Source organism: Chiroxiphia lanceolata, chromosome 15 (genome assembly GCF_009829145.1).
Source record: "Chiroxiphia lanceolata isolate bChiLan1 chromosome 15, bChiLan1.pri, whole genome shotgun sequence".
Classification (NCBI taxonomy): domain Eukaryota; kingdom Metazoa; phylum Chordata; class Aves; order Passeriformes; family Pipridae; genus Chiroxiphia; species Chiroxiphia lanceolata.
In genome coordinates this window covers 14,340,903-14,364,357 of record NC_045651.1, presented here as the reverse complement: position 1 = coordinate 14,364,357, position 23,455 = coordinate 14,340,903, and the positions used below count along the sequence as shown (strand labels likewise).

The 23,455-nt window shown below is 43.4% G+C and overlaps 1 protein-coding gene across 3 annotated transcripts; it reads right to left on the bottom strand.

Annotated features, from left to right (window-relative positions):
* Positions 1-417: 417 nt before the first annotated feature.
* Positions 418-21,938, bottom strand: TBC1D9B (TBC1 domain family member 9B). Of its 3 annotated transcripts, none has more exons than XM_032703386.1 (22): positions 21,775-21,934; positions 19,505-19,615; positions 16,931-17,049; positions 15,713-15,941; positions 14,803-15,061; positions 13,960-14,167; positions 13,615-13,827; positions 13,304-13,465; positions 12,546-12,696; positions 11,928-12,142; positions 11,081-11,198; positions 10,105-10,390; positions 9,419-9,548; positions 8,141-8,239; positions 7,407-7,475; positions 6,365-6,608; positions 6,004-6,069; positions 5,768-5,839; positions 5,303-5,353; positions 4,196-4,243; positions 3,643-3,749; positions 418-2,872 (listed from the first exon to the last, which is right to left on the bottom strand). In XM_032703386.1, the coding sequence occupies exons 1-22, from the start codon at positions 21,890-21,892 to the stop codon at positions 2,180-2,182; spliced, it is 3,768 nt and encodes a 1,255-aa protein (XP_032559277.1). In that variant the 5' UTR covers positions 21,893-21,934; the 3' UTR covers positions 418-2,179. The 3 variants fall into 3 exon arrangements, with proteins under 3 accessions (XP_032559277.1, XP_032559278.1, XP_032559280.1); XM_032703387.1 differs by having other exon boundaries at positions 5,303-5,335; positions 21,775-21,921; XM_032703389.1 differs by lacking the exon at positions 5,303-5,353 and having other exon boundaries at positions 21,775-21,938.
* Between the last annotated feature and the right edge of the window lie 1,517 nt (positions 21,939-23,455).

Here is a 23,455-nt window from a genome sequence, read left to right as displayed (position 1 = left end):
AAAAGAAAGGCGGGGGGAAAGAAAGAGGGGGGGGGGAAGAAAGGGAGGGAAGAAAAGGGGAAGTGAGGAAAGAAAGAAAGAAAGAAAAAGAATAAAGAATAAGGAGAGAGGGGAAAAAATGTGAAACCAAAAATTAATAAGAAGAAAGAAACAAAATAAGCAAAAAGGAAAGAAGGAAAGAAAGAAGGAAAAGAAAGGAAGAGGAAAGGAAGAAGAAAAGAAAAAAGGAAAGAAGGAAAGGAAGAGGGGAAAAAAAAAGAAAAGAAAGAAGGATGAAAGAAAGAAAGAGAGAAAGAAAGAAAGGAAGGTAGGTCACACTGCAGTCCCACCAAGTCTGCTCTTTTCAATAACCACCCTGGACAAAGAACCAGCAATGTTCCATGAGCTCAGAGAAATAAAAGGCAGCCAAATAGCCTGTAGGATTCTGGTTCATTTATTGAATACATGACAGATAAGACAGACAGTGTAAAATCACAGGTATTATTTGTACTTTAAAAAAATTACAATAAATTACTGAATAATTAGTAAAAGCAATTTTACTAATGGCTGCTCTCCAGTGATACAGGACAGAGGAGGCAGAGAAACAAGAAATATGTACCAGCTGTGAATACACACTGAGAATGTCACGAGGATGAATTAACACTGAGTAGCACACCGAGTAGTGTTAAATGGGAACATCCATGTACGTGTCCTTCCTACCCTTATACTGTATGTGTCCTTCCTACCCTTTTATTCCAAATGCCAGCCAAAAGCTGGATCAAACCTTGCCTTCAGTGCGGGTTCCGCTCTGGCCGAGCAGCAGCACCTCTCCCCCTGGCCCTGCAGGGTCACTGCCTGCATGCTGAGATGAGTTTATCTGGAGTAACAGCATTAATTCTGCTTCCTTGGAGCACACACCCTGCTACCAGAAGGGCAACTTCTAGTTTCCTCTGGTTTTAATTGATTTAAAAGAGCACTCCCTCAGTCTCCCAGTTATTTTGACTCTAACTGGAACGAGATCTGGTGTGGAGGTTTCCCACAGCGGGCTGATGGCAGAGGGCCACGGTGCTCTGAATTCTTTCTCTTTAGGTATAAATGCCCTTGGATGTGCAGGAGTTTCTAAGAGCATGTCCACTGCTGGACTTCAGAAAGGACACACTGAGCAGCAGTGCGTGGCACAACACTCCTGCACACCTTCCTGCCCCAAGCATTTGTGAGGGCTGACTGATCAGAGTATTCCATCTAAAAACTGGACCCATCACTAGCCAGTAAAAGTGGAGAATCAGTAATAAACAGTGAATGTACCGACAGGAAAAGCCCAGCAGACCAGTGTGCCACTGCCCTGGAACACTGAGGCTGATTCACTGCCTTCTAATTTAGGAACTTATTCCCTCATCATAACCATCATGGGTCCACTGATTGACTCAGTATTACTTCTGCACTGAAGTAAAGGAGCTTGTGGCTTCCCAGACAAACCAAAACTAATGGCTTTCAGATGATTAGAAAAGCAAATGCTAGAAAACTAGGTTTGTCTGAAAACTCCTGAATGCTGAAGGAGAAAGTAAGTGGTCGTACACTATGAAAATGCCAAACCACATCTGAAAGAAACCTGAAGGTCTGAGCAACGTCTGTGTTTAGATCTGAGGGTGCTGGGAGCAGTGGGGTACATTTGCTTTATAGCTGCTGAGTCACAGAACAGCTTACAAGAACTTACAAGATTATTTATAGGTCAGGGTCCTATAGCACCCGACTACACTGCATTAGCTCTCGGACTGGCAGCCAGAGGTGAGCATGGTTTCAAGCCAGGCTGCATCTGCTGTGCAAGTTACCCAAGAACCTACAGCAAACAAGGGCAGGCAAGGAGCAGTTACTGTCTGAAATAAAACTTCATTAAAATAAAAGACAGCAAAAGGCAGACATGCATAATTTATGGTGGTAATTCTATATGTCAGGGGCTATTAGGTTCTAATGGCTCTCGAGAATGTAAATCTAATTCTGTCACCCAGAGTAGCCAAAGAAGCACCTACACAAAACAGTCACTGTCAGAAGCCCCTTATGAATTGGAATCTATTGTAATTGTGTAGTTACTGGTCTCTGATTAAACAAAAAAAACCCCAAACAGAAAATACCAAACCATCCTGCCATCTGCCACTTTATCTTCTCGTTTTATCTCCAAAAGACAACTCCTGCTTTCTTGAGTTCACCCTGACACAGAGGAAAGTTCATAGTCACTGGATGAACTGAACTGCCTCTCTACCTTCTTCTGATCCTTGATCTTCTGGAGAATGTTGACCTTCTTCTCAAAGTAGTTTACCAGGGCTGTTTCTGTCAGCATGGAGGCCAAGATCTGCTCGAAGGAGATGGACCAGTCAGTGTCAATGGTGCTGCCATACCTGGCAGCTGCACTGCTGCCCTCACAGCCCACCAGGACCGTGTCGTCCGCAATGTCTTCACACTGCAAGGAGCCTGTGCTGACCATGGAGTAGGAGGACATGGACATATCATCTTTGGTTTCATCATCTGATAGCAGCTGTAAAGGAGAGCCTTGTCCTTCCCCCGACACATCTCCTAGAGTTTGGTTTTCCTGCTGTGTTTTTTCAGGCTGAGCATCAATGCTGGCTTTCTCCTCATGGTCAGCTTGGGGTTGCTGCTCCACTGCCGAATTCTGACTCTGTTCAGACGTTGGTGACTCCTCTTCACTCACAGGATCTTGGGTATTGTTTGCTTTGCAATCCTCAGACTTCCTCGTGGGCCTGTTGGAGAACTTTTTGCCAACCTCCCCAATTCGCAGGAGGAGACTGGCCACAGTGGCAATGGCGTGGTACAGCTCCTGCTCCACGGGGTCCTCGCTGAACATGTTGTAAAGAGTCTTGCATAACTCTATGAACTGTTCCTTTAAAAGACAAAGACCAAAAAATCATACTTCAGGCTAAAAAAAGTTTTCAGTGGCTTATGAAGCAACAGGCACCATCTCGAATGACTCATTGTTTATTTGCCTTCCCACCAAGTAAGTGGCAACTGACTGTACTGCCTCAGAACAGTCTGACACAGGCAAACTCCCCTCTCTCTCCTGTAGTGGCTACATTGAGACACACCCGGCAGTCTAACAGGGGTGGGTTTTTTGCTGGCAAATGAATAGTCACATATTCACAGCTGAGAAAATCTGAAGTTTTACTTCTATTCTGCTACTCTTCTGTGGTCAGCTGCTTAAGCATTTACAAACTGGTTTAAGTAGCACCCATTGAGAAAATTAGAGACAGAAAAGATCACATCAGTCATCTGACTCTCTCTTCTGTAACCACATTCTTCACTCTCCACCAAGCAGCTGTAACTTGAGGCAACACAAAACCAAAAGAGTCAAACAAGTTTCTGTGACCAATGGCATTATTTGAGACACTCTGCTCTGGAGGGAAAGCACAGATTGCAGTTCTTACAGGAAAAATTGGTCTAGGAGGAATCCAATACATTTGATTGGTTAAAACAGAGCAGTTTGCCCATATCCACTGTGGAATTTAACAGAAACGTGTGGAATTAGAGGTTCTAAAGTTCACCAGACCAGACCAGCAGGGCAAGCTACAGGTAAGGACTGAGTATGCTGGCACAATGGCTGCACATCCTGCTGAATTCCCCACTAAACTGGAAACCTTCACATGCACTTCTTACCTGGCTCATTTTGGGGAGGTCTTTAATGGTTTCTTTCTTGGACTCTTTTTCCTTGGCCCACATTCTTAGGTAGTACCTGTAGTCCTGTGGACTGGTACCTTTCTCCTCTGTAAGGCAAGAACAAGCCACTGGTGAGGCAGTTAATGGTTTCAGACTTAAAAAGTGAATGCTGTGCTAGCAAAAATCAGGCTGGAGGCAGGTTTTATTGACAGTCCAGGAAAGCATATACCAGGAACGCTGTGTTGTTTTCTGCTGGTTTATCTGATCCAGCTCAGCAGAGCAAAAATTTTAACAGTGCTGCATCAGCTCCACTTCTCATAAATGAACTCTATGAGTTGACAACTTACCCAACATGATTTACAAACACTGTGATCTTGGTATGTACAGGAGTTGGAGCAGTAAGGCATAAGAGAATTATTTCCCAGCTCACCTCCCACTTCACCTCTGTCCACAGGGGACACTGAAAGGTCTCCTTGATCAGCATGGGACAATGAACAGTTCATATCATGAGAGAGACAAGACTAGAGTGTAGTCTAACGGATGATGAAATTACCTTTTTCTGGACCATTCTCATTTCTCCTTCCTTTATCTTCTTGGGTTTCTAAAAAATTACGGAATTATAAAATAACAATTAATAACTGCTTTTCAGCAATACAACACACAAAGAACTTGACAACTCAATATAAAATTATACAAGAATATATTTAATAGAAGTTAGATCTCACACTCCCACATCATGTTTAGAGGAGTGAACAGAACAGGATGGAAGCAAGAGGCTGATGGGATGAGCTGGATAAAGAGCCACACTCAAAAAGTGGGTTGAAAAGCTGAGGTAGAGGGGAGAGCTCTTAAAAGAAAGGGTTAAACACAGATATGAAAGGCAGCTAAGCAATGTGATGGCCTAAAGACAAGGAAGTTCAGTCATCCAAAGCAAGATAATAAATGGAAAATCCCCAAACCACTACTGAGCATGTATGTGACTAATACCTACACTCACCACTATTCACTGACTGAACTGACACTTGAGGAGCAATTTGCAGTCTAACTTCACAAACTTCTCTCCTGGTTCCCTACACTGTCACTAGAGTAAATAGGAAATCTTGGTTCCAACTCTGACTGTTAATTTAGCACCAAACTGCACAAATACCTTTTGTACTTACTCACGTATTTTTTAAGCATCACTGTATTTTGGTAAACATTTAGCATGACTGACATACTTTGACCTCCTACTTGACAATCCCTAAAATTGTATTTTAAGAAATGCAGTAAAGTAGTCTACTAACAGTTTTTCAATTCAATGGCATGCATCCTTATTCCCTTAAAACAGAAGACTGTGGAGTAGGCCCAGGGATCACCTACACAGGCCAGCAAGCCTAGCACCTCATCCCAGTTTATTCTGAGCATATTTTCAACCACCAGTTTCTAGGGTGAGATAAATTCCATTAAAAGAAGCCAGACAAAACCTATTTTGACCAGGGCTGAAACTCAATAGGTGGAATATTCTGAAAGAATTACTTATAGCACTTTATTAATTGTGAGAGTGTCACAAGAGAGGAGCAGCAGCAACAATTTCAGATTATTTACATCAGCATAATGGTGCTGGCAGGTGGTATCAGCACCATAGTCATGCTCAATGCATGCACATAACCCATGGACTGACCTTGAGACTCACAGTGCAGGCAGATATCCAGCTCTGAGACAAAAGGAGATACTTGAGCAGCAGAAAAAGGGGTTGAGGGGACAATATCCCAGATAAAACAGAAGAAAAGGCCAGACATAGACAGACACAGAGAAGGAAACAAAAACAAGAGAGACAATGAGACTTGCATGAAAAACCTAAATCATGGTGGGAGACAGGGGCTGGTGAAAGCACACTGCTCCTCCTCAGCAGTTTATGACTGTGCTTCAGAGCATGCTGTATCCTGCATGAAATGGGCACCGAGGAGTTTTAGCTCCAAACTTCTTCCCCATCATGCAACGAAGACAGCAAGCTCAAACACACTGGCAGTCTTAACACACTGCCAGCACGAGACCATGCCTTGCACAAAATCACTGTCCACAGCACATGGATCTCTGCTGCAACTCCTGCCTAAACTGAGAGGTAAAGGCAGCAGTGTTGCATTACCTTCTGTTGTCACATCCTCTGTGAAATAACTTGTGGCCTCCAAAGCAGATTCTGTTTCCTCTGGATTCAGAGCTGTATTCACAGAGAAGCAAATGTTAAGGTCTCTAAGCTAACTGAACAGCAGTATCACCCACTTCATTAGCAAAACTCATGAGGCATCCCATTTCAACTGCATGTCAGAATAGACCGTGTTCAGTAGCAGCAATATACAGCAATATATACAGCTAATCACTCACCAGGAGGCAGGTGAAGTTTGTAGAGTACTTTGAGTTTTTCAGTGAGGTCACCATGGTACATCCCACCTGCAAAGAAAAAAAAAAAGGTCAAGAAAAATAGCACTTAGGATAAAGAATCACCCTCTACTCACAGGTTCAAACCAGAATAAGTTCCCATGCAACAAGGAAACGCTGACTGCTCAAAGTCCCGTGCAGAAGCAAATCCACTCCAAAAAGGTGTATTTTGTTTAGCTTGAGGCTTCCTGTCACTCCCCCCCCTCATGACAGCATACACACCATTCTCTCCTTTTAGTTCTCTTCTTGGAGAGGGACAGAAACGTTTTTTTTGCAATATCCCACCTTCTCCAAAACCACCACTTACTCATTCCTGTCACGAACTCCTTGAAGTTGATGAGAGAATCCCTGTTCTCATCCAGAAGCCGGAACATCCGCCCTGCCAGGACAGGTGTGTGTGCCCCACAGGCCCAGGGGGTGAGGCTGATGAACAGGTCTCTGAACTGCTCCATGTCTATGCGGTACTGCTCCAGGTACGGCAGGCTCTGATCCCGGCGGGCGGCGGCGGCAGCGCGGTTGTTCCCCCAGTAACAGCTCATCAGGTACTTGGCCTTTGGGGGGGAAAGGATCAACAGGTGGGATTATACTGTGCCACAGCAACCCACAGGAGTGGAGACTTTGTTATAGCTCAAGAATAGCACTGAGTGAGCAAAGAAGAGACATTGCAGGGCACGCTTTATCTCCCCCATTATTCCTAGTGTTACTTCACTACAAAATAGTTTGAAATGAAGGAAGAGATGGGGATTTTGGGAAAAACACAAAGAACAATTTAAAGGGAAAAATACAAAACGCGATTTCACGTTTTAACAAAATGATGCTCAGGCTTTATTGCAAAGGGAACATGCTGGTTTTAGAACTAAGCCTCTTTCTGAGTCTATAATACACTGTAACTGAGTTTGCAGTGTATTATATTTGCAGATAAATGCTGTTGGGTAATATCACTCTTTTAAAAACATATACCCTGACAAATAGAGGCAAAGCCCTTAAGTAATCTTGTCACAATTACAGAACAAGTAAATGGAAAACCTGAGAATAAAAACTGAGGTACAGTCAATCCTAGCTCCTTGTTCTAAGTGTTATGTGACACTCCTTTCCACTGACTCCACAGTCTCTTTCAGAATAAGTATCATTCAAATACTGTGAATGCATTTTGGCCATCTTTGGGGGAAAAAAATTAAAAATAATCACTCAGATAGGGCCAGTCCTACTGGCACCATGTGTGACAGGATGTCACATTTGTTCTGATAGGTAACATGAAGAACTGAAGCAAAGTCATTGCTTCCCTTTCAACTTATTTTGCTATTTGTATTCTCTGTGTCAGAACATTCTTCCTCACTCTTGCTTCTTACCTTGAACACTACATACAGCTCTTCCAGTTCTTCAATAGAGAAACCGATGTCACCAGACACAGCTCGGACCTGTAGTCAGGGATAAAATAGAGCAAACAATTTATTTTGAAGGTAGAAAAATTAAATACAACTCACTGAAAAATCTGTATAACATAGAAGAGAAGAAACTAAGTGCAAGGAAATATGACACGGGATGGGAAGGAAAACATAACCATTCTAATATCCCTGGACACAGGTCAGGAAGACAGTCTGCAGTCAAGAAGAAACTGCTGATGATTCAAGTAGTTAGAAAAAATATTACTGTGCTTATTTCCTCTTTGTGCAGACCTGACTGAGCAGGCTGTGTTGCCCCTTCCTCCTGTTTTTATCTTCAGAGGTTTGACTCAGATGCATTGAAAAACAACAGTGAAATAAACACTAGGACACGGGAGATAATGGCAACAGATACGGACACTGCCCTTTGGCCATGAACCCTTCTGTAGAGTTCTGTAATGCACTTGCACGCTCTCTAAATGGCAGTAAAATAATTATCTGCTAGCAAGCTTTTTCTCAAAGATTCCAGGCAAGCAGTAAAACACACAGCACTAGGCAATGGAGACTATGACAAGGCCTACAAGTGTGTTTATCATCTTCCTCCATGCCACAGCTACAGCGCAAAGTTTCTTGATGCTCACAGCAAAACACATTCCATGACTGTGCCATTTGGTAGCTCATTCAATCTGGGAGTCACATACCACACTCTTCTTGGCTGTATCCTCCAGAGACTGGATCACCTTCAGCCTTTGTTTAAAACGCATTTGTTCAATGTCATCTGCCTTCAGATTGCTATATTTCTACAAGAAAAGGAAGCAGACCAGGTCAACTTCATCTTCTAAAGAAAAAACAACCCATCCTCAGTTACATGTTCTTTAACAAGTGTACTATCCCCTCAGAGATGATCTTAACCCACTAGAAGCCTTTTACCAGCAGCAAAAAATTTGAGCTCTATTCCCTATTCCCCCCTGTCCTGCAAGAAAAGTAATTCAGAATTCATGAGAAATCCAACATCAGAGGTTTCTACAGAACAGATGAAAAAGGATCTGTCAGGACTGACAGAAATACAGGTCCTGTACTGTGGCAGAGACAAGAGAATAGACAGGTTGTCATTCATTCCAGCCCTGTTTTTTTTCCCTCTAGGACCCCTATGGGATTCAACTGGAAACACCTAAGTCAAGAGGTTTTTCTAATGACTAGGTCAGACATTTAATATGAATTTGGTGACACTCTATGATAAAAAGAAACCAGGAACAAACATAGATGGCAGACTTGAAGAAGCAAACAAAATACGCAGTGTAATGACAGCTGCCTGCCTGTAAATAGCTGGAAGGGGACGGGATGAAAAACAGGAGATAAAAAGGGAAATGATCCCACACCTTACAAAGCATAGCAGAGAATGTCAAACATCAGTTCTCTCCTGGTCTTTTTTCCATCATTCAGAATCAAATTTCTTATGAGTTTGTTCTCAGTATGAATAATGAGGTCCACCTCCACCACTGCAGAGGTATTTCAACAGCACTGGCACCGTTCTGGGATCACCTTCCTATTACTACAACATGGGTCACAGCTGAGGATTCCTATGCATGTGGACTGAAATGCTTCCAATGTTTCTGCAGTTTACCTCACAATTTTTACCCTGAATTTCCCTCCTTAACTCCCTAGCACTGGCAATCCTCAAATACAAGTAAGAATGGAGACTTTTTAGGCAAAGCAGAAAGAAAACTCTAGTCTGTAACTTTTTACTTATTTGCAGTCTTCATTTTAGTCCCCACTGGTGTTGGTGAGACTCTTTGTAATCCACAATAGTCAACAGTGTCAGATTCTAGTCACACCAAGCAGCTGGAGTAATGGCTTCAGCCTGCAAATCCTGAAGCACCTCAAGCTATGAACACTGTTCAAATTCTGGCTGCGCAAAGTATAAAATGGGATGTTAGGAGAGAAAAATCTCTTGGGCAAAAACTAAGCCAGAACCTGACCTCATAGGAGGTTTTGATGAGTTCAAAGATGTCGATTTCCAGTGGTGGGTCATCTCCACTCGTCAGTAAGGCGTGCAAGTGGGGAATAGGGGGAGAGACACTCTGTCTGTTAACTACATTGTCCAAGTATCTGTGGGGAAAAAAGAGAACAGATGCAAGACTCTTGAGATTAGTGTCTGAAGTAAAGTTGATTTTCACTTTATTTTTGGGGTATCTACTCTTTTGAAAGTGGGCTTCTAGTCATAAGCTGCACATAGTATCTTGCTGCACATAGAAAAGATTCCCATTTCAAACAAGAAAATCTTACATTTACGAAACTCGGGAGATATCTCTTGATAAAGTTTTATTTTTCTAGAAGGCAATTCCTGACAGGGTCTGTTCCTAATAGTAGAGCAGAATTATTATGTGAATTTTGAATAAACAACCTTTGAGAGTTCAAATTCAAACTGAAATACAGGAACGTATTATGCTGCAAAGCAAACATTCCAGAAATATGGGATTACTCCATAGTTGAGCTAACAATTAATTTCAGCTGTTGTAGAAAGCAACAGCAAACCTCTCTGGAGCTCAAGTTTCATCTTAGAGTGTTATCTGTGACCTGCTGTGTAATGGAATTAGGTAGAAAGAGAGGATGACTAAAAGGGCACTGTCACTATTCAGTTATAAATAAGAACAATGAATGGTACCTGCCCAAAATAGTCATGGCTTCACCTTCATCACAGCACTTTAACAACTTCTCCATGTTGGCATCAAGTATGGCCAGTGACACCTGCAGGATAAACTTGATTCCCTCATAGAAAAAACAGTCAACAATGACCACGGCACTCTCAAAGGGCATGACACTGAGGAAGAGAGTGAGAAACCAGGAAAGGGATATGGTGGAAATCACTCCCAGGTCCTGCATCTTTTCTGACAGCTGTGGAAGATACTCTCGTGTGAGTTCTTCAAAGATCCCTTGGTCCACCAATGCACCTGAAACGGACAAAAGAAACAACAGAAGAACTAAAACTGGTGGTATCATGGTACTACACCCAAAACAGTGTGAGTTCACTTAGTTTCATATAAGTCTCTGAGAATCAGAACTAAAATTAAGACATTAATTTAATCTTCTTCCCTGTTTGCAATAAAACCAACATATTTAGGTAAAGATTTCCTACATTGCAGAGCATGCAGACACAGAACCTCTCACTGATTGATGCATTTTCACTGAATGGAGAGGTGGAGGATTACTGATATTATGGTATTTACACTAAACTATACTCTTTTATACAGACCCACTTCAAAAGCCCATGAAGCACTGCTTTCGCTAACCTTTTCTAGGAGCCTGTTTCAAAAATTTAATACATCATTCAGATGGGTAAGACCAAAACTCAATAATTTTCTTCTAGATAAGTCTCCTTACTACAAATGCACCTGCTACCAATTTCTAGTTACTTCATCTTCCTTGTTACTACAAGGTAGTACTACTACCTTGGTAGCCTGTAGTGTCTCTTCCTACGTCTCCATCACACACCTGTGACTTCAAATGGAACAGGGTTGTGCTTCCTCATCTTTAAAATGCTTCACATTTAATTAAGTCTGAACAACAAAATGCTCCTGGGAGATGCTGGTGCAACTGCAGCTGAAAATCCAGGCTCCAGCATGGATTTGACAAAGACTCACCCACTACTCTTGTGTTGTAGTAATCTGGCAACATCCGCTCACACAAAGCCACCAGGAGCCAGAAAGCCTCCTCCTCGTTGCAGTAGAGCAACAGCACCGATGTAACAATGTTCATGGCCTGTGAGCCAGCACAGTCAAATACACAGGTACAGGAGAAAAACAAGAAGGTCTTCATGAAACCTCTGCCATTCATCATCATCTAACTTTAAAACCATGAATACAGCAAGCTGTCACTAAGAGTCACATCCCTTTCCAGCTCTTACTGGTATCTGAGTCAATGGATGCCCTTAAACCAATGTACCTTCCTGTTTTCAGTTCCTCTTTTTGTGAGGCAGCAAATAATATGACCTTTTGCCAAGCACTTTCAGAAAACAATGTGACTAAGAATAATTTTCAGAGTTTTCACCAAAAGCTTGGTAACAATTTGGTCATAACAGAACATAATGAGAACCTCTAATACACAAAATGAACCCGAATTTCCACAAAGTTGTTTCATAAACCAGCAACTGGCTTCATTTTCAATATACTGTCCATGTGCAACATCACTGATTTGATTTAATTGCTCTTTTTAATGAAACCACAAGATGTTTTTGCTGAACTGTGGAAAGCTCTGGCAGGAAAACCAGACTCTGACATTACATCTAACAATCATATGAAAAGTCTATTTAAATGTTGTATTCAAAAGGTATTTAAGAGATGTTGCAGCATAAGGACTTCTTTCCTACTGTCCCACCACCACATGGACAGCATGAAGGAAAAGCTTGAAACTGAACAAAAAGCTGCAGAAAATGACCAAGTCAGTCACGGTCACTGTGCCAGACTAACAAGTTTAAGACTTCTTTCTTACCTGACAGTACCCAATTGTTGGATTTCTGAATGCATAAGCTGTTAAGACTCTCCGGAGGGCAGCAATTCCCAACTCATTTTGGAAGGCAGGATGTTCTGGCATAGAGCGGTGCAGATCTCGCTCAATTTCCTCTGTAGCGAGATTGTACTTTCCCATTGACTTTTCCACAAGATCTGCATAGTAACCAGGATGAGTCACCATCTCGTTCCAAGCCCCTGAAATGGCAAATATCACTTTACCTCTGGAGCTTTGGAATACAGATTTTATGCCCACAGCTTCAGAGACGAGGGAGCCAAGAAGCACTGCATGAACTCATCAACTACAAACAGATGTGAAAGTATGGAACAAACTCATTATTAAATCACCCTGTTAAAGTGTAGGTCCCAACACTGAAACACAGACAAAGGAGGCCAAGCAGCTACTAGGCTCATAAAGAAAGTTATCTCATGACTGTGATCACTGCATTTTTGGCAAAAAACCCACCATGAAGTATCATTCAGGTGGAGTCAACCTGTCATTAATTTCTTCTGAAATGAGATAAGATTCATACCTTTTCCCTTGAGATGAGCAGAAAGCTTACTCTTGCTAGCTGTCAAAATATCCAGCAGAACATCCTACCTGAGAAAAGGAGCCACAGCTCTCCACGAAGATTCTCTGGGATTCCTTTTTGCACCAGCTCCCTCGTCTTGGCAGTGCGGTACATACACATCCCTCGCCCATATTCAAAGAAATGAATGTTCCAGGACTCTTCCTTCATCTTCTCCTTTGCCTTCATAGGAACAAATATGGCTATTTTAGGAGATTAATGCATTTTTATGTTTGTAGGACAGGTGATTTCTGCATATACTCAGACCTGCACTTCCCATGAGAAATGCCTTGTGACATTTAAATCTTCTCTTTTTTGCTGAAGGGTGTATATGCTAATTTCCCCTGTTCTGAATAATTTCTGACCTTGCTTAAAGTCAAGTCTTTACAACACTAACATGGGCTGTGCAATGGCACTACACCTTGCAAATCTCCACATAAATGCAAGCAGAACCATGGACTATGATGATTAACTAACAAGCAGAGATATCAGTTCTCTGCTCTCTTGATCCGAAGAAAAGTAGTTCCTCACAGCCAAAAATTCACATCCCAGAACGCTGGTAATACTAATTTCTCAGCCTCTAGTCAACTATCTCAGGTGTGTCAGTACTAACAAAGTAAGCTGAGGGTTAGGTTCCATCTATGCAGCACTATCCCTGTGACAGACACAGAAGTGATACTGCAGGACTGACCAGGGATAAATGCATTTTCACTCTTAGAGAAGACAAGGAAATCTGTAACCTACTGCAAAGTTTTTAAAGTTAATTGTTTTACATTAAAATATTACTTACCCCTTTCGGTCCAGAGAGCTCCTCAGAGTTCCTTCTGAAGAGTTTGAGCAGTCCCTGCGAGGCTGTTGGCACTTCCCCAGCACAGAAGTTGACGGGTCGATGGCCGAGAGCAGACATGGGGCTGATGGCCAGTGGGCTGCTGGAAGGCAGCTCTGGAACCTCCTGAACAACAGAACAGAAAGTGTCTGAGCTCAGGCTGCCTCCTCCTCTGCTAATGGCCAACAGAGACAGCACTGGCTGGTAACAAGCACTGCTAGCACACTGTAAGGAGCATTGCTCTGAAAAGTTCCTTCCAGCTATTTCTTCAGTACCTCACAACTGGCATCAGCCAAATTCCACTTCCACTCCCTGTCGGTGCCACATGGTTTCTTGGACGGTGTTCTCTGCAGGAAGTCAGAGATTCTCTGCACCAAGAAATCTCGGTCTTTCAGATTGGCAAAGAAGAAGGTCATTTTACTTTTAGTGCTGATGGACAGAGGGCTGGGCAAGACGCTGGAACTATCTGCTTTCTCAACTATTGTCACCTAGAACACAAAGACAGGGACCATTTGGATCTAGCATGTTCTCCATTATCTAAAAAGCACAGCACAAAAGACAGAAGCACAAAAGGGACAAGAAAGGCCTGGAGTCTTAACATATAGCTAAGAAATCCCTACCTCCCTGAGAGGAATGATGAGATGACAGGCCTCCTCTGCCCTGCTGGCAAAACAGATGTAATTGTTGGAAACAAACATCTGGCCAGGAATATGTGTCTTGTTGAATGGTGTCCACAAGGTACAGTCTGTATGTCCATCCAGGCATTCATCCTTGGGCAACCGGAAAGTGGCACGGTAGCACTCATTTTTGGCTCGAGCATCCAGGTCTCTGGGGAAAAGTAAAGGGTAGTATTCACAGGGTTTTTTCCTTACTTGAAAAACCCACTCAAACACTAATGCTAAGTTCCAATCACAGCCTTCAGACTGTAGTGTGTGTTCTTATATTCCCTTCTCTAACTGAGATGCCACCCCTTATCTGACTGCTTTTTCAGACACGCCTCACTGACAAGATATGTCCTGCAATGCAAGATAAAATATGCAAGTGCATCTGCAAAACTTAAACACAAAACTTCTCTGCTACACTACAGAGAACAGCCTCCAGTGGGAGGATTTTTTACAATACAAATCTATGTTACTTTTTATAAACCTTTAACTTCAGACAAAGGGGCTGGTGTAATTTTCTTCTTTCACTTTTTTTACATAGGATTTTGGGCAGTTTCTAGTAGAAAAATCCTTCTAACAGTGCCTAGTCATGCATGAGAAAGTCACGAGGGTGTGTGTGAATTCAGCTCCAATTTGGGATGGGAATAAAACACGGCAGGCAGAGGGCTAATGGCTGAAATAAGTGATGCAGCCCCTAGAGCGAGAAAACCTCAGTGACGCCTGGGAGCTACAAAGTAATGCAGACTTATTATTACAGTCCTCTATTATCTATCTTCTTTTCTCACTGCTGGAAACATATACCTTTTTAATGCAGAGATGTTCTTAAGAGGCTTCCTGGGCTTTGGGAGAGACTTGTCCTGCAGGAAGCTCTCGTTATCCAGCAGCTGCCGCATGGCAATGTTGGCCAACTGCTCCATCAGCTTGAATGTCTCGTTGATGTTGAGGAACATGGAAAAATAGAGTTCACTGTCCCTCGTGTTTACTTTAATGCACTCAGGGAACAGCAGTGTAGCATTTTTTTCGAGCTGGGTTACATCCACCCACTGGATCACCAGTGTAACTGGGAAAAAAAATTAAAAAATACTGTTATTACAATTTGAGGCAAAACAGCAATTAATCAGAAACAAAGGTCAAGCAGCTACCAAGCTCTCAGCGTAGCAACATTTTTCCCCCTCTTACAAATGGGTAATTCTTTTCTTCATACTTTTGCTGGGTTCTCCAAAAATACTTGGAAATAATCTTTGGGATTAACTAGACCAGAAATAATGCAGTTCCAAAAGGACTATCTCCCATCCAGTAAATGCCTTCAACTACAATTACTCAAGTTTTCATTAATTCTTTACAGCAAATCAGCTCCGGACTCAGGAACTCATGCTTTGTAAATACTGGGTCCTGGCAGTTGTACCAGATAAAACTCACCAAGGTAAAAATACTCCTTGGTTCTCTAATCCAGTCTGAGTAAAACTCGTAAAAAGTAATCCAATTTAAGTAAAACATCAGCACAACTTGAGAAATGTTTTGAAAAATGACTCAAGCATTCAGTATAAACAGCACTGAAGTGCCTGTGAGAGCAATCTATGGGCTGGGACAGAGCTCAAGGATTCCTATAGGGAAAAAAACTTTCAGCCTAAAAAGGAGTTCACACAACATCAACTGCATCAAAAAGATCACGGGAAATGACAGAAAAACAACTTGCAGGCTCATAACTCACCTTCTTTGCCCAGTAGGAAAGAGTAGAAACAGAGGTGATTGACAGTGAGGTACAGCCAACCCTGCCTGGGTACACGTCCCTTCCAATAGCTGCAGGAATAGTAATTGACCAACTTCTCCACCTCGGGCATCCCAAACTGCTTCCGCATCTTCAGTTCGGCCTCTTTGAATTTACCTGGATCCTCTTCACTCTGGGGCTGCTCATTCTTGTTCTCTTCAGCAATAATGCCCTGAAAGGACATGGGAGGAGACAGGGAAGAAATGGAAGGGAACCTGCCTGCTGACAGACGTAACGTACAGCAAAGGGTCACAGCAGCAAAGAAGTAACACGGCACAGCAGTTTCAGTCCTGTCACGTCAGAGAAACAGCAAAGACGTGCAGAAAGGGCGGACAGATCACGTGGGAGTCTGGGATCTGGATCTACCCCTGAGCACACGCCACAGGCACTGATGTTTAACGTTTGACTGAGCTCCTCATGGCCTGAGAACACCTGGAACAGCCTGCAGGAGAACCGGAGTCTCTTTTCCCTTGCATACATGCTTCTTCAACGGGAAGAAGATCATCTGCCAGGAAGGGCAGAACTCTGCAATCTGTCAGATCCTGACTGGCCAGAAGGAAAAACAAATGATCACAACCTCTCTCACGCATAGAAAATACAAAGAATCTGACAGGAGAGCTGAAAATGACTCAAATTTCTGCTGTTCAATAAAGAATTGCATTTATAAGCTTGTACACTGGAGGATTTGTGGGCTGGGAATCTGAAGTGTGTTAACTGTACAACAGGCAGTCACCTGTCTGACTCAAAAGACAGTGGAAGTTGGGGTGCAGTTCCTTCACCCAGATGCCTTTCAGACCAGTGTGGCAGGGCAAGTACTTTGCTTGCAAACTAGAATTCTCTCTCCTGCATTTGTTGCTAGGTGAACCCTTGATAAACATTCTCCCTGCATTCAAAGGTATAATCAGCAAGATTTAAAGAGGTACTATATGTAATTAGTAGGAGTCATCATAACAGGCATGTTCCTTGAGATCTACTGCTCCCAGCTTTCTCCCCCAAACACATTTGTCCAGTTCTGGCTGTGACCTGATGCTAACAATGTGTTCCACGACAATTTCGTACCTATGTATGACTGAAAAGGATAAAAAAGGATAAAAAAATCCTCAAAATCATCTCCCCATTCTTTCTCAGGATCCAGAAGTCCTTCAGGGAAACGTCACTTACATGTATCTTGCCCTTGACAAAGGTGGTGATATCTTCTTCATTGTCAAAGATGGACAGAGTCTGCAATAAGTTATTCTCCAGCCACTCCCAATGCTTTGTGATCTCTTTACGAGATGAGCCTAGTTAAGGAGAGAAAGATGATGAGAAGAGCTAGGAAAAAAAAACACAACAAGGTCTTTTTTCCTCCAAGTTCACAGCAGGAAACTAATAATTACTGAACAGTGATCAGGATAAATCAAACACACCAACTGTGTACATGTCAGGGATATTTTATGTACACCAACATTATGTTTCTAATAAAACGTCTCCACTGCCACCAAGGATAATGAGCACACGACCAACAGATCATCCTATTTGCCAGTGCACACCAAACACCCAGACAAAAAGCATTCTTATGTTCCAGTCAAGAAGTACTCCTTTATTCCTGGTATTCTGGAACAAAAATAATGAACTGTCAGAAGAACCTTGAAATTTGAGAGCAACTGAACTTTTTACACCTACAGAGAGCTTCCATTTCCCAGGGGCAATGGTCAGCAGGGAGCATATAATTCCAAACCAAAGAGCAACCAAAATATTTACGTCAGAAAGTTCTCTGCTTTCTTAAAAAAAATACAAACAACTTTTCAGCAAACTTTAGGTCAAATAGTTAGCTGTCTTTAACCATACAGTCCACAACATTTCACAAAGGATAAGCTTCAATCTGTAACAAAATTAAAGAACTTTCCTACAGAAAGTTGCCTTAGTTGGTTGCCGTTCATAATTTCAAAGATTTGTGTTTACTAAAAGGTTTCTTCCCCTCTGTTGGCAGCTATCACTATATTGTTGGCATAGAACCACCCTGCAGAGGGCTATGAATTTGAGTTTGTGTGTACAGCCCAATGGATTAGACAACAAATGTTTGTTCTGCTGCCTCTGTGTATAAGTTTACTTGACATCTATCCCAGCATCTGACAACGTTTCTATAGCATAAATTATTTTGAGTAATACAAAATGGTTTATTTTAAGGGCACAGAATTAGCAATCATAGAATCCTTTGTGGAGAAAATCCACAGGTTCAGCAACAACAGCAGGGGAATGCAGTCTGCGTCCTGTTTTGTTCCATGAGCTGCATCTCCCACCAAGTGACAGCAGAGAAATTGCTAAAATAAGCCTGGCCTCAATAACTGACATCTTTATAAGAACAACATTAGAATGACATGCATGAAGGAGTAAAAGTCTGCAATTCCTACAAAGATTGCCATAAGAACACAGTGCTGAAAGCCTGAAACTGCATGTGTGACCATATTGCTGCCTACTAGCATGTACACACAATAAACTGCAAATAAAATATTTGCATTTTTCAACTAGAGAGCCATATACATTTATAACCTTAAGTGAATGCCAGTACTCTTACTTCCACAGCAAAATGAGAACCAGATATGATAAAAAAATACTTTGGCTGAAGACAACATATTTATTCCAGTAGAATAATTTATTGAACTTCATTTGGGTGTTACTCAGCCCACCTCACTTTCCCAGGCTGCACTGTTTAAAAGGAACTGAGATATAGAGGGTATCAACTAAAACACTCCTGAAATTGTACAAAAATAACACACTCACTGAGATAGTACAAAATTACAGATCTGCACCGCATGTGGCCACTAAATATTCTGCTTTTTTCTATGCAGTTTCTGACCTGCCATTTTGTTTTCTGCCTTTCTTACTCCCTGCCTCCACCCTCCCCAAAAGGGAAACTGAATTTCTGTGAAACACAGCAACTTCTAAACACTTCATCTGCAAAACTGAAGTGGCTCTGCAAGGGACAATATTGTGTTGGTTGCCTTGGGAGAAGGTGGGAACAGGAACATCTGTGGGCTTAGTTAATGATTCTTTCATGATCAGATTTTATGCCTCAACCACAAAGTGAGAAGTGAAGATTCTTATTATAAACAAAGTTGGTCTAACAAACACGTCTGAAGATATTTTCTCTTTAGCAAGCATCAAGACCTAAAACCTTAATCAAAGTTCACCACCAGATATCAGATGGTTGCACAATTATATTCCAATACAGCAGTTGCATTTCTCAAGTAAAAGAGGCCAAGTATCCTTGGTGCTAAAAGAAAATATTATTCTAAGATATTTAACAGGCCAGAAATACAGAAAAAAATTGGATTAAGACAGTAAAGAGATTCCCCAAAGAGTCCCTGGCACCTTGAACAACGTTACATGTTTCCATCTTGTGCCATGCTCCTGGTAAGCAAGTTTGGCACAACATTCACCACCCCACAGCAGTCTTGGCTTTATCCTCTGAATAAACTCACTATGGCATTGCAAACAGGTACCTCTTGGAAGAAAGAAAATTCCTAACATCTGCAGCAACAGAACCTTTTGCAGAGCCTTCAGTTCCTCAACTACTGTTTAAACATCACTGAGAAGTTCTGTCATTTCCGGCATTTTCCACTACCCCATTGGAAACTCTAGAAAAGTTTCCTGAGCAGTCACAGGGTATTCTTACGTGGCATAACTGATCATCTGAACCAAAAAGGCAATGGAATAACCCAAATCCAGTCCCCAACAAGTCACGTCAGCACATACCACAGGCCACTGCCCAGTACACTTGAGAGTCCTGAGTCTGGTGCAGGATACGGTACGGGGCAACTCTGGCACTGGAATCCAAAACCACGTCTAGTGTTCCTACAAGGAGACCTAGGATGCAAAGAGAGAGAAATTAAAGCAACCCAATACCAAAACGAAGAACTGGGTTAAGTAAAAATATAGTATCATCACTACAGAAAAACGCTGATGCTCACAGTCTGCAGCTGTGACGGAAGAGCTTGGTCGAGAAAATGAAGACACACAACCTGTCACTGCAGGTAAAATACCTATAAACCAACTGCAGCCCGTCCCCCTGGTAATGGAAAAAGTTTAGATGGCAATTAAATGCCTACCAAATCTCATTATAATTCTCTGCCTTCCTAGGAGAGTTTTCTAACGAAAGTGAAATGTATTTGCCTCTGTGGGGTTTCTGTTAAGAACAGTGATTTTTAAGCCTACCAAACTAAAAGACGTAAGCGTTTTCAAAGCTGTATCTTTCAGCACCATCTATGCCAACAGCAGGTAAGATAACTCATCCGAAACAGAATCAAGTAAATCTAGAAGAACTGGTGCTCACAGATTTCAGGGATGTTTCTAGAAGTACTTTGATTAAACAAAGATGTCAGTGACTCAGAATTTGGTAATACAGAAGTTAAATTATTTTTATATAATGTTCAATAAAAAAGGAGGCACTTTCAGAGTAAATGCTGACAAGTTCCCAGACTTTCTAGAGCAAATCCATTTATTTCAATTAAGTCTATTTACTAGATAAACAAAATATCTAAGATGATGCTTTCCTTTGTTATGCTAGATAATGTACTAAGGCATCTTTAATGCAAATTATTTTTGCAACACCCTTATGATTAAAAGTTATCTAACATCAGAACTTGGAGAGGGAGGATGGTTGGCCCCATGGCTCAGCATCTGGGAGGCCCAGTCTCAATTCCCAGCTCCCATGGTTTGGCTAAGCCTGAGCAAACTGTACTCAGCCATATCTCATTCCTTATCATGAAACATGCCACTTCTTCCCCGTATCTCCTTTAGCTATCTGTGATGCAATTAATAGATTAGGAATATACCACTGATTGCATGTCAAGAGAAACACCATCCACAGGAAGCTCATCTGACAATCCCTAAACCAAACACGTATATACCCAGCACAGCAGGATCTCAGCTTGGGCTCTGGGTTTCTTGTGTACAGTTTTAGGCAGGATATGGATTAAAAGGTCATTCTAAATCCTTCCTGTGACTGTAGTGACCATGTCAAACATTGACACACAGACTGGTAACAAAACATTTAAGAACTTAAGTCTGACAGCAACTTCAACACCTTTCCAGCTTGGCTAAATATCCCACTCTAACTCTGAGATGTCACTGCACAGTTCCTCAAGGAGCACACATGGCTTTTAACCCACTGGAGCTCTGGAGAGACTCTCTCACTGAGCTAAACCAGCTCAAGAAGTAAACCGGCTCAAAGCTTCAACCATTCATTTAAACATCAGTTTAGATGTCTCCAGAATAGCACTGGACATCACTTCTTCTTGTAAAAACCTGGTAAATTGTAGAACTGACGTATAGGCCTACATGCAACACTGCGCAGATAAGTTATGTTACGTCAAACAGAGCAGTTAAAAATAATTTTGAACACTATGAAAAGATAAAATATGCTGAGGATGTTTATCCGCTGCCTCATTTCTTAGTTTGTATGTTTGGTTAACTGGGCTAATACAAGGCGCTGGCTGTAATTCAAAAGTGTAAAACGCACACTTTTGTTATTCACATAAACGTGCAAGCATTTTGCACACAAACGGGGTGTTTTAAAGGCGAGGGGATCTTTTGTTGCTGCTAATATTGAGCCTTGGTGGCAATCACGTTATTTTAACATCTGTCACAAACACGGGCTGTCCCCCCAACACACGCGGGGTACTTCCCATGGGGCTGCACCCACCCAGCTTCACCCCCGGCCCATGCACAGCACAGCTTTCCACACCGCTACTAATCACAAACCACGCCTTACTGCCGTCCTCCGAACCTTGAAAAAGAACACACAACACACACACACACAAAATAAACCACCTCAATAATTCAAGGCAACGCGAGAAGGGTGAGAAGCCATTTTCCACAAGGGAAGCGCCCCGTTAGTTCTTTGCGCTCCCCGGCAGCAGCACCTGAGCGCTGACAGCCCCGGCCCAGCCCCGCCGGGCCCCCCCCGCGCCCTCCCCGCGCTCCCGCACCCCGGGCCGGCCCGCAGCGTCCCCGCCGCGCCTCACCCGTGAGGCCGCCCCCTTTGCCGTGTCCCCGCCGGCGCTGGAGCAGGAAGAAGGGGTTGGCGCGCTCGGTGACCCACAGCGCGCCGGCCAGCAGCACCTCCTCGGGCCCCAGCCACATCGCGGGGCAGAGCGGGGCGCCCGGAGCCGAGCGGGGCCGGCCCGGCCGGGGCGGGAGCGGCGGCGGCGGCGCGGGGGGAGCGGCCGGGCCGGGTCACGGGGCCCGCACGGCGCCCGCCGGCACCGCGCCCCCTGGCGGCCCGGCCCCCTCACCGCCGCCTCGGAGGGTTGCGGGTTCGAGTCCCCTCTCTGGAGAACCCTCGATGCCACCTCCCCGTGCCGCCCTCGGGCTGTCGGTCCCCTCCTCTGCGCTGAAAATGCTTTTGCCAGGGAGGCTTGAATTCGCTGAGAATAAGGGGATGATGTAGCAAAACATGGTCACGCAAATGAAAAATCTTCCTGCGGGCCCCACTGAAGCTGCCATTAGTTAAGGCAGGTTGTTTAAATGTGCCTCCCACTCTACACGCTACAGCCTCTTCCGAACTGCTGCCCCCACCCCACAGTTATAGAATGGTTGAATGTTAAGGGTTGGAAGGGACCTTAAAGATCATCTAGTTCCAGTCCTCCCCTGCCATGGGCAGGGACACCTCCCACTAGACAAGGTTGTGCAACTCCTGATCTGAAGTGGCCTTGGACGCTGCCAGAGTTGGGGCATCCACAACTTCCCTGGGCAACCTGTGCCAGCACCTCATCACAATAAAGAATTTCTTCCTAATATCTAACCTAAACTTCCCTTATTTCAATTTGCACCCGTTACTCATTATCCTATCACACAGTTCCTGATGAAGAGTCCCTCTCCAACTTCCCTGGATATTGGAAGGTTGCTCTGAGGTCTCCACACAACTTTCTCTTCTCCAGGCTGAACAGCCCCAACTTTCTCAGCCTGTCTTTGTAGGGGAGGTGCTTTAGTCATCTTACGAACTTCATGGCCTCCTCCAAGTTCCATGTCCTTATGCTGAGGGCACCAGACTTCACAGTTCTCAATAGGTCCCTGGATCCACACACTGGGGACATGTTCAACTTTCCTGCCCAGGCTCGTGGAGCTTCCATCTGCCCTCTGGGGAGGCAGGAACTCATTTACCCTTTTTGCTGTGAACCACAGGTACCTCCAGCATCTCAGCCTCGCGAGCCAGCCCGTGCCCGACCAGGGTGGGGGGTCCCAGCATCCCCCACCTGGCACCCAGTTCATTTTGGTCCTTGCTTTGCAGGACTGGAGCCCACACAAAGCTTGTGATCAAGTCCACGGGCAATCTTTGCAGCAAACAGCAGAGGGGGAGTTGCAGTTCCTTCCCATCTCTTGGCTGCAGAGCAGCTTCCCAGTAATGTAGTGAACCGCTATTCTTGTTTCAAAACCATTAGAGAGCCTCCCGGCAAACTCTGAAAGTGTTACAACAGCAGAAAACGTTGACATCTGCCACCTCTGTGCTTACTGCCCAGCTCCCAGGGAGGTGGGAATGCTGTGGTTTTTTTAGGCTATAAATCCTTTAACCCTGGGATGATCTGTCCTCTGTGTTAGTGCAGTGCCCTAATCCCAGCTGGAGCCTTTGTACACTACTGTAATATAAATATTTATTAGCTGGCTCAGCTTTCAGGGCTGTGCCTTCACCTCAATAGCATGGCCGTG

Excerpts from the sequence above, each read along its gene's own strand:
- TBC1D9B (XM_032703386.1), bottom strand. The coding sequence starts at position 21,892 with ATGTGGCTGGGGCCCGAGGAGGTGCTGCTGGCCGGCGCGCTGTGGGTC. Across the intron at positions 5,840-6,003 it reads CAAACTTCACCTGCCTCCTG|CTCTGAATCCAGAGGAAACA; the intron begins GTGAGTGATTAG and ends CTGTGAATACAG. Across the intron at positions 3,750-4,195 it reads TGAGAATGGTCCAGAAAAAG|AGGAGAAAGGTACCAGTCCA; the intron begins GTAATTTCATCA and ends CTTGCCTTACAG.